We start from the raw sequence: 18,014 nt of genomic DNA on the forward strand, positions 1-18,014 counted from the left end.
TAAACAATCCCCAGGAGAGTTAACACTGATTATATCTACGGTGTCGAGTATAGGGACTCGCCGCTATTTCGAGGCCCATCAGATAGACACCAACTGGGAACTCCCCATGCAGTGGGACATCCCGTTAGAGGAAAAAGTGCTACATTTAAACAGTGTTGAGTATTTCCTGCTGTGACTCTGCATAAACATCATTGACCTTGCGAAGACATGGACATGAGATTATACACTGAGTTGCGCACCTCCCATCCCGCACGCACACACATATCTACAGCATCATATATACGGCAAAAGCGATTGTTTCAGAATGAAAGCATTTTACACTACCTCATAAGCACTCCTGCTTTGACTCCCTGTAAACTACATTAAATCTCAGTACAGAAACACGGATCGTCAGTATGGAAGGAATCAAAGCGGGCCGCTCTCGTGAAATAAACAGTTCACATCAAAGGTGATTGTTTCGTTGTGAAGACATTTTACATCATCTTTTCTGCCAAAGAAACACTCCAGTTTTGATTCCGTAAACACACACACACACACACACACACACACACACACCGTGACACACACACACACACACACACACACACACACACACACACACACACACACACACACTGAGGAACATTCAGGAACATGGATCGTGAGATTAGAATCTATCCAAGCTGCTCACTTAAAATAAACAGTATTCGCCAAAGGCGATTAATTTAGAATGTGGATATTTTACACAGTCTTACACTATCTCATAAGCATTTATGCTGTCTCTCCGTAAAAACTACATAAACTATACCGAAACACGGATGGCGGAAAGATATATATCCAAGCTGCTCCCTTGAAATAAACAGTATACGTCGAGGGCAATTGATTTGGGATCAAGCCATATTGTTAGGGGGCATTAGCCTCGAAACACTCCTGTAGCAGGCCTGGACCCAGTCGCCCAGAACAATCATCACTAAAAACATTGGACAGACATTGACCACGTTTTATATTATTATCTTCCAAGCACTCCAAAGATAAGCCCTGGGCTACTGTGCACGAGGAAGTTACCAACCTTACTGGTTGGGAGTGTTTGGGAGCCAGCCGCAGGGTCGCATTGGTTGAAACTGAGGTTTACTTTGTGGTTTCAACCAATCCGACCTTGCGGCTGGTTCCCATCCGGTTGGTAGCTTTCTCGTGCACATCAGATCTTGTCATACAAAATAATGACCACTGAAAATAGTTCAGACTTCTTCCATAAAACATACATCAAAGGCGAGTGTATGGGAATAATGACATGTTACGAAGTCTTATATTATCTTAGGCAAAAAAAAAGAAAAAAAAGTCTGTTTACGGTAACATAGGCAAACAAAATAGGGTCGGTAGGTCGGGATTTTTTTTTCTTCAAAATAAACGTATTTTTAAGTTATTTTGCCAAAAAACAGACTTCTTAAGAAAAAAAAATTAAAAAAAATTCCCTAAATGCCAAAAAAAAGTCTAGGGTCGCGCGAAAAAATAGGGTCGGTCGGGAAACAGGCTATTTTTGGGGGGGGGGCCTTACAAGCACTCCTGCGGTAGGACATGGCTGTCAAAACTATTACCGCAAAAACACTTCAAACTATACTCCCCAGAACCACTCAAGAAAAGGCGATTATTTTAGAATAAAGACATTATATGCGGTCTTATATTATCTCCCAAGCACTCCTGTGGCCGAGCCCGGCCGTTCAAAGCAATGACCACTCCTGGCGAGCCGGACCTCCGAGTTGTCGTCCGTGGTCGTAAATTCTAACTGGAGTTGTTCCGTGTTCGTCCGATAGGCCTAATAGGCTGTTAATTCCTTAGATATCACTTTAATGTGACCAAGCAAACAATCGTTTTCTCAAACTGGTACTCCGCCTGGCTGGAAGGTGCAACATCCTTCTGCTTGAACAGTGAAGGAACTGAAGTATTCTTGGGTATTCCGTTAGGTGCCTCCGAAGCCGTCTCCAGCGTGTACTCTTCATGAAGGAAGGAAGTAGTTCAGGGAAGAAAAAGAAGATGAAAAACTACCCAAACAAAGAATAACGTCGGTATAGTTTATAAATCGTCGTATTGAAGTTACTCAAGTGTGCCCTAGATGTGTGTCTTAATTAGTGATTGATCAATTAGGGCTGCACGCGCATTCTAGGCCCATCATGTAATTCAGACATCTACCCCATGGCCAAAGAGGCGATCTCGTTTTGAATCAGTGATGTCTGTAACTTTGGGGAACCCTAAGGCCAAAAACCTACCTTAGAAGAAACTTGACGTCCATAACAATCAGCACAATTTAACAACAACAACAACAACAACAACTTTTCACATTTAGTCAAGTTTTGACTAAATGTTTTAACAAAAAGGGGGGAATCGAGACGAGGGTCGTGGTGTGTGTGTGTGTGTGTGTGTGTGTGTGTGTGTGTAGAGCGATTCAGAGTAAACTACTGGACCGATCTTTATGAAATTTTTCATGAGAGTTCCTGGGTATGATATCCCCAGACGTTTTTTTCATTTTTTCGATAAATGTCTTTGATGACGTCATATCCGGCATTTTGTAAAAGTTGAGGCGGCACTGTCACACCCTCATTTTTCAATCAAATTGATTGAAATTTTGGCCAAGCAATCTTCGACAAAGGCCGGACTTTGGTATTGCATTTCAGCTTGGAGGCTTAAAAATTAATTAATGACTTTGGTCATTAAAAATCTGAAACGATCCACAATTACGTTTATCGTATTCTTCATCATTGTCTGATTCCAAAAACATATAAATATGTTATATTCGGATTAAAAACAAGCTCTGAAAATTAAAAATATAAAAATTATGATTAAAATTAAATTTTCGAAATCGATTTAAAAACAATTTCATCTTATTCCTTGTCCGTTCCTGATTCCAAAAACATATAGATATGATATGTTTGGATTAAAAACACGTTCAGAGAGTTAAAAAGAATAGAGATATAGAAAAGCGTGCTATCCTCCTCAGCGCAACCGCTACCGCGCTTTTCTGGATTGTTAATTTCACTGCCTTTGCCACGAGCGGTGGACAGACGATGCTACGAGTGTACGGTCTTGCGGAAAAAATGCAATGCGTTCAGTTTCATTCTGTGAGTTCGACTGAGCTTGACTAAATGTTGTATTTTCGCCTTACGCGACTTTTTAAACTTTGCAATAGGCCAAAAGGTCGTCATTAAAGTAGAACTGCTAAACAACAACAACAACAAAAAAACAACACTTTTTAAACTTTGGAATAGGCCAAGAGGTCGTCATTAAAGTAGAACTGCTAAACTGGGTCGACTGCCGAAGACAAAAAAAAAAGAAACGTCAATATTTCAAACAACCTTTCTTCTCACTCTGACAGCTGACTGATTCGCCACTTGACCTTGGCTGAACCCTTCATCCCGTTTTCAATTGTCTACAACGTGTTCGGGGGAAGCAATGCTTTTATCGGACACCCGGGGTAGCTCCAGAGCCGCGGAGTATCACCACACACGACGTCGAATTGGCTTAACCACTCCAAAGTAAAAAATGCCAGCATAACACTCCAGGAGTACCGTTACCTTATCGCTGGTCGAGAGGCACTTGGACACATTTGCGCAGAAGCCGTTGTCAGCCGAGTTTCGTATTTTTGACAATAAAGGTTTGCAATGTCCAGGTTTTGGTTCATATATGTGAAACAATGCATTGTGTACGTGTGTGTGTGTGTGTGTGTGTGTGTGTGTGTGTGTGTGTGTGTGTGTGTGTGTGTGTGTGTGTGTGTACGTGTGTGTGTGTGTGTACGTGTGTGTGTGTGTACGTGTGTGTGTGTGTGTGTGTGTGTGTATGTGCGTGCGTGTGAGTGTGTATGCGTGTGTGTCAAATGTTGACATTTGATGACATTTCAGAAACTAAACACCTCAGATGCACCACATTTGCTTTTAAATTAATAAGGACAAGACCTGTACAGAACAGCATGATCAGCTTCAAACTGTTTGAGCTTTTCTCTTGCTAAATCATGTGAATGAAAAATATATTCCAGCAGAATGTTTTTTCAACAGCGCCATTCTGGACATCCCACAATGTCTTGCGACGTCTTAATATTGCAAAACAGACAATTTACAGCAAACAAGACAAATCCTGCTGTCGGGGGAAAACAGTGTCTCCCTAGTTAACCATTTAGTTACGGTAGTTTGGTGGATGGGTTGTTTTTACACGTGAGTCTTGAAGCCTTTGCCTCTGGTCATAGCTTTGTTTGTTGCTGCTATCCCGCTTATGTAAGGGATGTTAAAAACAACAACCGACTACTTGTGGCTGTGAGGTAACTTAAACACTTTTACACAGATCTATGGAAGTTGTCGTTAACACAATTCTGTAGTTTTACTGAGAGATGTGTCTGTTGTATTTCCCTCATGTGTTCATAACCTGTAAAATTGGGACTTCAGTGCTTAGAATGGTTTCTTCTTCTTTAATATTTAATGTTCATGCACAAACCCTTGCAGTTATTGTTTATTTCAGATTTCTTCTTGATATTTAATGCATGACATGATTTGTGACCAGATTTTATGGAAATAGAATGATACTTTGGAAAAACACAGTCAACATAAAACCGTGCTTTTTATTCGGTAGTACTGCCACCTTCATTCCAAATGCCTTCATCGTGGTACCTGTCTATTGTTGTCATTCTTAATTATGCATCCTTTTTACATTTAGTCAAGTTTTGACTAAATGTTTTAACGTAGAGGGGGAATCGAGACGAGGGTCGTGGTGTATGTGTGTGTGTGTGTGTGTGTGTGTGTGTGTGTGTGTGTGTGTGTGTGTGTGTGTGTGTGTGTGTGTGTGTGTGTGTGTGTGTGTGTGTGTGTCTGTCCGTCTGTGTGTGTGTGTAGAGCGATTCAGACTAAACTACTGGACCGATCTTTATGAAATTTTACATGAGAGTTCCTGGGAATGATATCGCCGGATGTTTTTTTCTTTTTTTCGATAAATGTCTTTGATGACGTCATATCCGGCTTTTTGTAAAAGTTGAGGCAGCACTGTCACACCCTCATTTTTCAATCAAATTGATTGAAATTTTGGCCAAGCAATCTTCGACAAAGGCCGGACTTCGGTATTGCATTTCAGCTTGGTGGCTTAAAAATTAATTAATGACTTTGGTCATTAAAAATCTGAAAATTGTAAAAAAATATTGTTTTTTATAAAACGATCCAAATTTACGTTCATCTTATTCTTCATCATTTCCTGATTCCAAAAACATATAAATATGTTATATTTGGATTAAAAACAAGCTCTGAAAATTAAAAATATAAAAATTATGATCAAAATTAAATTTTCGAAATCAATTTAAAAACACTTTCATCTTATTCCTTGTCGGTTCCTGATTCCAAAAACATATAGATATGATATGTTTGGATTAAAAACACGCTCAGAAAGTTAAAACGAAGAGAGGTACAGTAAAGCGTGCTATGAAGCACAGCGCAACCGCTACCGCGCCAAACAGGCTCGTCACTTTCACTTGCGGCGGACTACGTTCAGTTTCATTGTGTGAGTTCCACAGCTTGACTAAATGTAGTAATTTCGCCTTACGCGACTTGTTTCTTCTCGTTCCATCATTCATGATATTTTTCAACTCCGTCGCTTTATAATTGTCACAGTGTCACGTCATTCTTACAGAGACAGAAACACTTACGCCATTTGCATTTCAATTAGCTGCGTTCTGTGTAAAGAGACGACACGATATGAGTACAAACTACTTGACACGAAGGAACAAGCAACTCAGAGGCCGCCTAGGAATTCCAAGTCTCCCACTGAGAACTGTGGAAAAACATTATGTGAAGGTGCTAGCAATTGCGGTTGAAGTAGGTTTAGCTTTATTTGGTTTGGTTTGTGCTGCTTTTGCTTTTTGTTTTCCTTTGTATTTGTTTGTGTGTGGTCCCGTAGAAGCCTCCATAGGCGAAAGTTTGACTTTGTTAATGTGAGTGCTGTCCTTGTATTGGTTAGTACAGAATTCTTTGTTCATCTCACCCACATTTTGTTGTTTAGGTTTATTTTGAAAATCAAAAACGCCTGGTATGTTCCGAAAATTGATTCAAATTTCATAACTTTTCTAGCGACCATGATGAATACGGAATTTTCGAAACATAGCCTATCCCTTTAAAATTGCACCAGCCGCGTTGAATATACATTCTTTCTTGTGTATGCGCGATCAGTGTGACCGTCTGAGGTCGGTACAGGCTTGCATGCTGGGTAAGGGCATCCTTCAACTGGATCAGAACCAATGCCAAAAGTGAACAGTCTGGCGGCTTCTTGTACTTTTCGTTGTTGAACTAATTTCATAAGTGATACCTACGTCATTCAATGCCAGTGCGAAATTATCAGTTTCAGCAAAAATTCCCGCTGTACCAAGAATGCAACCACGCTATTCATTTTCGGTAAGTGTGCGAGTAAAATGATGTTATTATTCCCTGTGGACGCCTTGCGAGGTCTGTGGCCGTGATAATGACCGGGAATGACGATCTCTTTAACGTGTATATAAATGCACGACTCGAGAGGTTAAGGCCAAAAAAAAAAATTGTCTGTTTCTGGTCACCCGACCGACCCTAAATTTCGGCGCCGACCCTAAACTTTTTTTTTCCAAACTCAAATTTTTTTTTTTTGTGTGTGGTAAAGGACAGGGTGAGAAAATGAACAACAAAAACGTGTGAAAACGAAAGTCCGCTGACGATTTGTAAATGTGTTGAGTGTCTTGTCTATGTATAGTGAATCCAGTCTCTTTGCGCGATTTTTAAAGTTAGTTTTATTGGTCTACATTTGGGGTAAAAAAAAAAATTAAAAAGAAAATCCCTACCTACCGACCCTATTTTTTTTAGCCATGTTACCAGAAACAGACAATTATTTTTTTTGCCTAACACCTGTTGATCTTCAATCGTTAACGTGTATATAAATGCACGACTCGAGAGTTAAACACCTGTTGATCGTCAGCCATAAGAGTCTCGGCGATCACTTTTACCGCACAGTCAAGAGAGTGAGAACGCAAAACCCAGAATGTGTGTACGAAGGCCACAGACCCATATACAAACCAAGGGAGACGGGGGATTAAAGAAGTGGGGGTGGGGGGGATGAAATTAATAAGTGAAATAAGAAATAACAAATAACATGAGTGTCTGTGTGTGTGGGGTGTGTGTGTGCGTGTCAGTGCCGTGTGCGTGTGTGTGTGGCGTGCGAGCGTGCGCGCGCTTGTGTGTGTGTGTGTGTAAGTTGTCTGTATGTCTGTGTGGCGTGCGAGCGTGCGCGCGCGCGTGTGTGTAAGTGTGCGTGTGTGTAAGTGCGCGTGTGTGCGTGTTTGTTTGTGTGTGAATGGGTGCGGGTCCAAGTGAGTGCGTGCGTGAGAAAGAGACAGACAGACAGACAGAGAACGACCGAGATAGACAGAGAAATATCGGACTCCCACGCAACGAGGAAGGCAAGGAGTCTCAGCTGCATGTGTGTTGGCGCGGGCCCAAGAAGCCCTTGTTCCATTGACGTCACGAGTGTTGACCGTGCGGTGTCCGCAACGCGCCGAGTGCCCATCTCCTGCAGCACGTGGTGTATGTCAACCCCCTCTCGGCCCTTCTTCAGTGAGAGTGCTCCCTGCTGACTGATTGGCTCATACATTCTCCCTTATCTTATGACAGGCTCCCCGCTGTCTTTCTCTCCTCCGTCCTTTGAGGGACACGTTAAAGGCACAGTCCTTCCCATGCAGACAACACCTGCACGTGCTTCATGTCAACCCTCATTAAGACAGAGTGCTCCCTGCTGACTGACTTGCTTATACATTATATCGTATGACAGGTCACCCCTCTGTTATTTCTCCGTCCTGTCATGGACACGTTAAAGACACAGTCCCTCGCGTTCAGACGACACCGGCCAACCCATGCAGCACGTGCTTGGTGTCAAACCCCATCTCGGCCCTTCTTCATGCAGAGTGCACCTTGCTCATTGTTCGCTGACCGATTCGCTTATACATTGACCCATATGGATTATACATTGACCCATGTTAATTTCTTGTTTTCCTTTGCTCACAGCCTGCACTTAACTTGGGTTTCTTCAGGGACAGGCCACGTACATGCATATTCCTTCCCGTTCAAACGATTCGATTCACCGTCGTCTCTGTCTCTTTAAACCAAACCCCTTCTCGTAAAAACCCCTGTTCTGCTGACTTTCTCAGATCTGCCCACATGTTTACATGGGGTAAAACACAGGAGCTTGTGGAATAAAACCAGCCTTCCATTTCGACACATACCGAAAAATCCAACAGCCTCAACGTTTTTGTGAAGAGTAGGATTTTTCTTCATTCTTTTAAAAAGCCACCAGTGTAAATCTTTAAAATTAATTCATCACAAATGATTCACTCTGCACAGCAAGCAGTCAGGGTGTTGATCTTTGGAATGTGTCTAAGTGGAGAGATAGCGTTACCTCGTGAACAGCTCTAAGTGGAGAGATAGCGTTACCTCGTGAACAGCTCTAAGTGGAGAGATAGCGTTACCTCGTGAACAGCTCTAAGTGGAGAGATAGCGTTACCTCGTGAACAGCTCTAAGTGGAGAGATAGCGTTACCTCGTGAACAGCTCTTAGTGGAGAGATAGCGTTACCTCGTGAACAGCTCTAAGTGGAGAGATAGCGTTACCTCGTGAACAGCTCTAAGTGGAGAGATAGCGTTACCTCGTGAACAGCTCCAAGTGGAGAGATAGCGTTACATCATGAACAGCTCTAAGTGGAGAGATAGCGTTACCTCGTGAACAGCTCTAAGTGGAGAGATAGCGTTACCTCGTGAACAGCTCTAAGTGGAGAGATAGCGTTACCTCTTGAACAGCTCTAAGTGGAGAGATAGCGTTACCTCGTGAACAGCTCTAAGTGGAGAGATAGCGTTACCTCGTGAACAGCTCTAAGTGGAGAGATAGCGTTACCTCGTGAACAGCTCTAAGTGGAGAGATAGCGTTACCTCGTGAACAGCTCTAAGTGGAGAGATAGCGTTACCTCGAGAACAGCTCTAAGTGGAGAGATAGCGTTACCTCGTGAACAGCTCTAAGTGGAGAGATAGCGTTACCTCGTGAACAGCTCTAAGTGGAGAGATAGCGTTACCTCGTGAACAGCTCTAAGTGGAGAGATAGCGTTACCTCGTGAACAGCTCTAAGTGGAGAGATAGCGTTACCTCGTGAACAGCTCTAAGTGGAGAGATAGCGTTACCTCGTGAACAGCTCTAAGTGAAGAGATAGCGTTACCTCGTGAACAGCTCTAAGTGGAGAGATAGCGTTACCTCGTGAACAGCTCAAAGTGGAGAGATAGCGTTACCTCGTGAACAGCTCTAAGTGGAGAGATAGCGTTACCTCGTGAACAGCTCTACGTGGAGGAATAGCGTTACCTCGTGAAAAGCTCTACGTGGAGGGATAGAGTTACCTCGTGAACAGCTCTAAGTGGAGAGATAGCGTTACCTCGTGAACAGCTCTAAGTGGAGAGATAGCGTTACCTCGTGAACAGCTCTAAGTGGAGAGATAGCGTTACCTCGTGAACAGCTCTAAGTGGAGAGATAGCGTTACCTCGTGAACAGCTCTAAGTGGAGAGATAGCGTTACCTCGTGAACAGCTCTAAGTGGAGAGATAGCGTTACCTCGTGAACAGCTCTAAGTGGAGAGATAGCGTTACTTCGTGAAAAGCTCTACGTGGAGGAATAGCGGTGAACAGCTCTAAGTGGAGAGATAGCGTTACCTCGTGAACAGCTCTAAGTGGAGAGATAGCGTTACCTCGTGAACAGCTCTACGTGGAGAGATAGCGTTACCTCGTGAACAGCTCTAAGACAGTGAGCAGAAGTGTTTGCACTGGAAGGGCTGTGCCTTTAAATGTTACGAGGTTAGGTGGGGAAAAGGTCCCCAGTGTCAATGTTTGTGCGTATCGATACTGATAAGAATCTCCTGCTACCCCTACTACAAATGCTGACACATTACCAACGCTTCATAGTGGATATGTGTTTGTATTAAAAAGTAAAATGCAGAGGGGAAGGGGTTCGTTTCTTCCAGAGAAGACGAGAAAGCATGTGTGGGATTGTGAAAGGGTTGTTATTGTGGGAGGGTTTGGGGGCGGGGACGTAGCTCAGTTGGTAGCGCGCTGGCTTTGTAGCCAGTTGGTCGCTATCAGCGTGGGTTCGATCCCCACGTTCGGCGAGAGATTTATTTCTCGGAGTCAACTTTGTGCAGACTCTCTTCGGTGTCCGAACACCCCCGTGTGCACACATGTGCACGAAAAAGATCCCACGTTCACAGCGAGAGTCTCAGGGCTTGGAAAACACGAAGACACGCATGCATCATCTCTCGTCTCCAATTATCATGGTCGTATTTCGATACTTTGACGAGACAAACCCAATGGTGGTGTGTCGAAGAAGACAGCCACAGCGGGCTTGTTCAAATCAAAGTATCACACCATATCTTCAACACCTGTCCCAATATAGACCAGTTGGTCTAAGAGGACGTTAAACCCTAATAGTCAGTCGGTGGGTGGGGGAAGATAACTATGTTTTGATCGGGTTCACATTGGCACAGGCCAATGTTAATATGAAAATCCTCCGATAGAACCACACAGTGCAATACAGGAACATATTTGATTTTGTGTTCGCTCACAAAGACACACCAAGATCATATTACTTTTCATAAAGTGTTGTTGTTGTTGTTGTTGTTGTTGTTGTTGTTGTTGATGTTGATGTTGATGTTGTTGCTGTAATTTTAAATATCATGACTAACTGTGAATAGGTTGTGTGCTGCGTTTAGTATCAAGCTTCCGATATAGAAGAACCTTTTCTGTTCTTCAATATTATTCCAAAGAAAGGCAAAGCCAAAAGTCGGCCAATCATTTTATGGACTTTTCATGACAAAAAAAACAAGCAGATCATATTGTACACCATACTACGCATGTTGTTGTAGTCTACTTTCAGGGTTTCAAGGTGAGGACTTTGGACACGTTCAATGGAAAGCACACTTGTTGAGAACCACTAAGTGAAGTACTTAGCCTAGTTTTCAAGGCTACTCCAGCCATAAAGAAAATCAAGAGGCTCCGTTCTGTTCCAGACAGCCTAGTTTTCAAGGCTACTCCAGCCATAAAGAAAATCAAGAGGCTCCGTTCTGTTCCAGAGAGCCAGTAACTCTTCATATATGACCAATCATGAAACTCTTATTCGTTCATCGTAAGCCTGTTGGGTCCATGATGTGCACGTTTTGGTGGAGGACCCCTTTTCTGCTCACGAGAGCCGAGCCCTTAGACCCATCTCTGAAGGGCCTCAAGACGTCTCGTCTTGCAATAGTCTCTAATAATACATTTGGGATTTTTGCCAAAAAGATCCATTCAGTCATTGCCGTGTGACTTTTACGACTGCGGGCATAAACAGAGCACGTGATAAATCTATTACTTTGTTAACGATTGTATTAACACACCGATCCCCTTCAACACCTCCTTCCCGTCCCTGACTTTCTCCGCGCCGCCATACAAGTTCACCAAGTTATCTCTTTGTTTAACGACACATGCCACCAAGACATGACCGCCACACAATCAGGTCTAAAACACTAAATAGGACGAATTACGATGCCGTATTTTTGTGTCAGGTCGTGTAAAAGAACTGTGCGGAACCCCAGATTAATTTATTGCGATCGACGAAAGAAAAAAACCTTTGTAGGGTCTACAAGCAGAGATTGCAAGAAGCAGTAAACAACAAAACTGAAGGCCGAGTCAGTGCAAAGAACACATTTGAGAAAAAAAAGCTATTTTTGTTTAGAGTGTATTTTTAACCAGTCACTAAACCACTGGATATCATCATCTGTGCCGTCGGCACGGTTTTCATGCGTCTTCTCTCATCGAAAATAAGGCAAGATCATCGCTACAACTAAGCCCAAGGCAACGGAAGGACTCTTCGTCGTAAAAACCTATTTCTTTAAATTGTCTGGTACGTGGTCGCTTCTCTCAGGTCTTGGATGTTTGGCCCTCTTTGTTGCCAACTGGATTTCCAACTGGATTTCCGTACGAGTATGCTTCATCCAAGTTGGTGCGTTTACGACTTGAAAAGTTTCGTTCAAATTGCGAGGCAGAAGATCTTACGCCGTTCCGATAGTCGGTTTTCGGTAGACTATTGATCGGTTTGAGTTTGGCCAAAAGCTGATTTATTGTTTTAAAGCAAGACACAGCAACTTTCCGTCTAAAACACAAGAACTGATCAGTCTCATAAAATTGTGTGCTCAAAGAATGTGTCAAGTATCTAGTTTAATGTCTTACCTATTTGTAAATTATTTAAACTGACCGTTCAAAGGTGTTAAATACGGGATTGTCAGTGAAAGTGCCTTCCAAAGACTACCTTATTTTTTTAATGGAGGAGTTCAGTCGAATTTAGCTTTTTCAAAGGTGGTTAAGTTTTCTCAGCAAAACATCCTCAAACATCCATTAAAGAAAAAGTTATGAAAGCAATGCCTCGCGTCCGTCCAACACGGAGATTTATAGGCAGCACACACTCTGTATAACATATGATGTCCGTAGTCTTTGTCCAACTACGAAACATGTGGGTTAGCCTAAAGACCAAAAGCAGCTGTTTGTTTGTTCGTTCATGGGCTGAAACTCCCACGGCTTTTACGTGTATGACCGTTTTTACCCCGCCATCATGTTAGGCAGCCATACGCGTACGCCGCTTTCGGAGGAAGCATGCTGGGTATTTTCGTGTTTCTATAATCCACCGAACTCTGACATGGATTACAGGATCTTTTTCGTGCGCACTTGGTCTTGTGCTTGCGTGTACACACGGGGGGTGTTCGGACACCGAGGAGAGTCTGCACACAAAGTTGACTCTGAGAAATAAATCTCTCGCCGAACGTGGGGACGAACTCACGCTGACAGCGGCCAACTGGATACAAATCCAGCGCGCTACCGACTGAGCTACATCCCCGCCCCAAACACTCTGTATAACATATGATGTCCGTAGTCTTTGTCCAACTACAAAAAAATGTGTGTTAAAGACCAAAAGCAGTATATCTTGAAGTGTGGGTCAGTATCGACAATACTTCATTCAGGCTGTGTGATTTTCGATGCGATTTATGTTATGTTAGTTTCGATTGATATGCGAGCCAGGCTACGTTGCGTGTGTGTCTCCATCGGACCAGAAAGGAAGACAATATTTGTCCAAGTCATTTGTCGCTGACAAAGCAGAGAAGAAAGGAGCCAGAGATTAACATGTGGCCTGGTTCTAACCACACCCCCAGATTTAAGGAAACACGCCGTATATTCGGCTATACCGGCCGAGAGCGCGCTGACGCCAGGTGTAAACAAAGCGTTGTCGCCAACTTCACGGCAATATTATATTCTTTGATTTTAACTTGTGACTCTGAAATTGTATTAATCATGTATCAAAAAAGATATCCAAAACTAAAAGTTTTCCTTTAAAAAAAAACCTATCAAACAAGGTCCCATCTTGGGGGAGAGAGGCAAGGGCTTGCGAGTGTCAGACCGCAGCTGATGCCATGAAACTGCTTTTTATTGTAACTTTTAAAGCGTATAATCATTCCCTTCTTCGTCTTCACATTTTGCCAAAATCAAAAAACAAGAAAGGTAAGTTGTTGGAACGTTTGTAATTGACAAAACAATACGTTAAAGTCACATATATTTTGACCCCGCGGTCTTTTAAGTGCACAGACAAACATATATTATTGAAACCATAAAAAGAATTTTGGAACGTTGGCAGTCTCTTTGTTTTTGGATTTTATTTTCACATTTTGCCGTTTTTAGTGTATCTCCAGCACGTGTCCCTTGATAGAGAACCCCGTGAGAACGTTAAGGACGAAAGTCAGTAAGCCAATGCTGCACAACAACAACAACAACAACAACAACAACAACAACAACGAACAAAAGGACGTAATGTAAATAGGATTTAAATGGGTCTTTCCAATTATCAATGTAAGCAAACTGATGCCTCTGCCAGGAACATTAATCAAATGTTGCTGACTGGTGATCAATATGAAGTTAAATGTAAATATGAGTGTGATTCAAGATTTTGCGAGAAACTTTTAAACATTTCCGCCCTTGCCCCATTTGGGTCAGGTCAGTGACTGCGCATGCGACATGTTATCTGCGGCAGGCAAAACAATACTTCGTTCCCCGCCCTGATGTGAAGAGTATAGCCTTGTGCACATGCGAAAATAAGTACATAAAATTGTATAAACTAAATAAGTACACAAAATTGTATAAACAAAATAAGTACAAACATTGTATAAACTAGCATTTCACCATTGCACTCACAAATCCACACATGACCACTTGCACATACCGACTTGACAGAAAATGATAGGCTGCATTCTTTCACAGGTCGTTGCAAACTTTCGGCTTCTTACTGATTTTAAGTCATCAAGTTCTGTACACGTGAGCACTGTCACGCCGACCGTGCGTACATGTGTTCGTTCGTGCATGCATGCATGCATGCGTGTGTGTGTGTGTGTGTGTGTGTGTGTGTGTGTGTGTGTGTGTGTGTGTGTGTGTGTGAATGTGTGTGTGTGTCTTGTTTCTTTGTCTGTGTCTTCGTTTAATCGCTGTGCTGATTATCCTAGGAACGCTAGAGAAGTCGGTTACTTGCTTTTACTCACTGGGCCGTCTTGCAAAGTCAGGATGTTTCAGGTTTACTGCCTAATTTAAATCTTTTCTGAGCTTTAAAATCATCAATCACGCAAGATGTCAGGTACACATTTGTAACACTGCTATAGCCCACAGCCGCATAAATGAAATGGCTTGCATACGTTAAGTTTACGATGTAGTGTAAAACACTCTCTCTCTCTCTCTCTGTCTCTCTCTCTGTCTCTCTCTCTGTCTCTCTCTCTCTCTCTCTCTCTCTCTCTCTCTCTCTCTCTCTCTCACTCTCTCTCTCTCACTCTCTCTCTCTCTAGTTTACAAGACCTCAACGTGTGTAAGGGTACGACATTTCAACGGCTTTTTATTTCCCTTGTTTATTTCTGTTAACTGGTTTGATGGGGTGTTTTCTTTGGGTTTTTTGGGGTTAATTTATTTGTCTGTTCCTGTTTCTTCTTGTTGCGTTCTTGCTCTTCTTCTCTTTTTTACAGCTCTTTCAAGCCAGTAAACACGCCATGTACGTCAAACTACAAAGGTATCTCTTCAATGCATACGAAGAAGCAACTAGCGATATATTCCGTAGTGGTGTTCGTGCGCTTTCTCTGACTGAAACAGATTGTGTGTGTGTCACGTACACTACATGATCTCTCCCTTCGCAATACGCTCTTATGGTGGTCAATTTCAATCATTCCGGTTTGTAGAACTGAGACGACACAATGTCATTTTAAAACCGATAGAAAAGAACTTGATATGAGCTCTTGTGAAAATTCTCCACACGATTTAATTGAACAAATCTTTATGATTTGCTGACAATTGTATTAAAAAGAATTACTTCGTTCTGAAGAGAGTGATGGGGAATTTCTCAACAGACATCAAAACAGCACAATGAGTTTTCACATCACCACTGCATTCACCACAAGTGCAGGACATAAAACTGATAAAGATCCTGTATAACGCTGACAAAAATAACAATGTTAACACCACCAAAGAGAACGACAATAAAACAAGTCGCGTAAGGCGAAATTACTACATTTTAGTCAAGCTGTGGAACTGACAGAATGAAACTGAACGCACTGCTTTTTTTCACAATGACCGTAGTCCGCCGCTCGTGCAAAACGCAGTGAAACTGACGAGCCTGTTTAGCGCGGTAGTGGTTTCGCTGTGCTGCATAGCACGCTTTTCTGTACCTCTCTTCGTTTTAACTTTCTGAGCGTGTTTTTAATCCAAACATATCATATCTATATGTTTTTGGAATCAGGAACCGACAAGGAATAAGATGAAATTGTTTTTAAATCGATTTCCGAAATTTAATTTTGATCATAATTTTTATATTTTTAATTTTCACAGCTTGGTTTTAATCCGAATATAACATATTTATATGTTTTTGGAATCAGAAAATGATGAAGAATAAGATGAACGTAAATTTAAAAAGAAATTTAATTACAATTTTCAGATTTTTAATGACAAAAGTCATTAATTAATTTTTAAGCCACCGTCGAAGATTGCTTTACAAAAATTTCAATCAATTTGATTGAAAAATGAGGGTGTGACAGTGCCGCCTCAACTTTTACAAAAATCTGGATATGACGTCATCAAAGACATATATCGAAAAAATGAAAAAAAAAGTCTGGGGATATCATACCCAGAAACTCTCATGTAAAATTTCATAAAGATCGGTCCAGTAGTTTACTCTGAATCGCTCTACACACACACACACACACACACACACACATACCAGGGCCGGACCAGTACGTTTTTAGGGGGGGGGGGGGGCTAAAATGTTGAAGCGGGGGTCCGGGGGCCGGAGAAGGCCCCCGGTGGGGTCGAGGGGCGAAGCCCCCGTGGGAATATGGGGGCAAAGCCCCCATAAGCTGAAGAAATTTTAACATTTATACATGAAAAATTATCCTATTCTTGCACAAAAAAGTCATTATTAAGCTCTCTCTCTCTCTCTCTCTCTCTCTTTCTCTCTCTCCTCTCTCTCTCTCTCTCTCTTGTTTTTTTTTTTTTTTTTTTGCTGGGGGGGTGGGCTTAAGCCCCCTAAGCCCCCCCCCCCCCCTCTCGTCCGGCCCTGCATACACCACGACCTCGTCTCGATTCCCCCTCTATGTTAAAACATTTAGTCAAAACTTGACTAAATGTAAAAAGGAAACTTACCTTTTGTAAAGCAAAACTAACAATGTAATGTTAACATCACTAAAGAGAACGACAATGAAAAAGAAAACTTACCTTTTGATATCGATGCAGTTCATGATGTTTGCTGTATCAACTTCACACAGGTCGATCTTTTCTCGGTTTTGAGCCACTCGGCAACGACGACTTTGACGGAAGAAGATGCCTGCCAAACAGTCTGTGCCTTTTCACTTTTCAAAAACTGCACAGACGGACAACAAACTGCACAGACGGACAACAAATCGCAGAAAATAAACAAAACACCGTCTAGACTTTGCGTTTTCGTGAAGTTAACTGCTTTTGGGGACGTCAGAAGGCTGAAATAACGGCCACACGCGCCGACAAAAGTCTGCCCAGGTCTCGCTTAGTGTCGTCTGCTGCAGTGTCTGTATCAGACGAGTGGTCTGCCGCTGCTTTTATTTGGCCTAGCAAATCACAGGCGAGCGAAGGAGTAATAATCTAATACATGCCCCTATTTTGTTTATGAATTTCTAAAGCATTCATTTAAGCGCATTATCAATACTTGTCCCTATTTGCCCACTGCTGCCACCGAAGACGTTAAATCTCATTTTCATCCTTTATTTCTTTTTTTCTTTTTTTTTTCAAGTTTAGGAAGACGCTTCAAATGCAGCGTGCCCGTTTATTCAATAAGGCAATTATATAAACAAACTTGGTGTCTGTGTGTATAGCTGTACCGAAACAGGTATTCACAAGTGGCACAGAAGGAAAACAATTCAAACTGTCAATGTTACGCTTACTTGCTTTACATTACACATTTTCATCCATATTGAAACCTCTGAAACATAGACATGAGAATTATTATTCTTATATTAATTTAACGGGAGAGTTCGGGTTGAAGTGGGGATGTGGTGAAGAGGAGAATTATCATTTTTATCCATAATGAAACCTCTCAAGTTAATCAAACTCCGACATGAGAATTATCATTTTCATCCCATATTGAAACCTCTCAAGTTAACTTAGTCAAACACCGGGCGAAGTGGCGCAGTGGTAAGACGTCGGCCTCCTAATCCGGAGATCGTGAGTTCGAATCCCGGTCGCTGCCGCCTGGTGGCCGGTTAAGAGTGGAGATTTTTCCGATCTCCCAGGTCAACTTATGTGCAGATCTGCTAGTGACTTAACCCCCTTCGTGTGCACACGCAAGCACAAGACCAAGTGCGCACGGAAAAGATCCTGTAACTTCCATGTCAGAGTTCAGTGGGTTGTAGAAACACGAAAATACCCAGCATGCTTCCGCCGAAAGCGGCGT

General features: G+C 42.3%; 1 protein-coding gene across 1 annotated transcript in view; it reads right to left on the reverse strand.

The window, feature by feature from the left end:
- The window catches only part of LOC138965433 (globin-like), a 63,818-nt gene extending 46,668 nt beyond the window's left edge, over positions 1–17,150 (reverse strand). Inside the window, exon 1 of the mRNA XM_070337594.1 lies at positions 16,805–17,150. Within this exon, the coding sequence (XP_070193695.1) occupies positions 16,805–16,827 (23 nt within the window). The 5' untranslated portion in view covers positions 16,828–17,150. The remainder of the gene's footprint in view (positions 1–16,804) is intronic.
- Positions 17,151–18,014: the final 864 nt, after the last annotated feature.

The sequence above is a fragment of the Littorina saxatilis genome, linkage group LG4 (assembly GCF_037325665.1).
Source record: "Littorina saxatilis isolate snail1 linkage group LG4, US_GU_Lsax_2.0, whole genome shotgun sequence".
NCBI classification, from domain to species: domain Eukaryota; kingdom Metazoa; phylum Mollusca; class Gastropoda; order Littorinimorpha; family Littorinidae; genus Littorina; species Littorina saxatilis.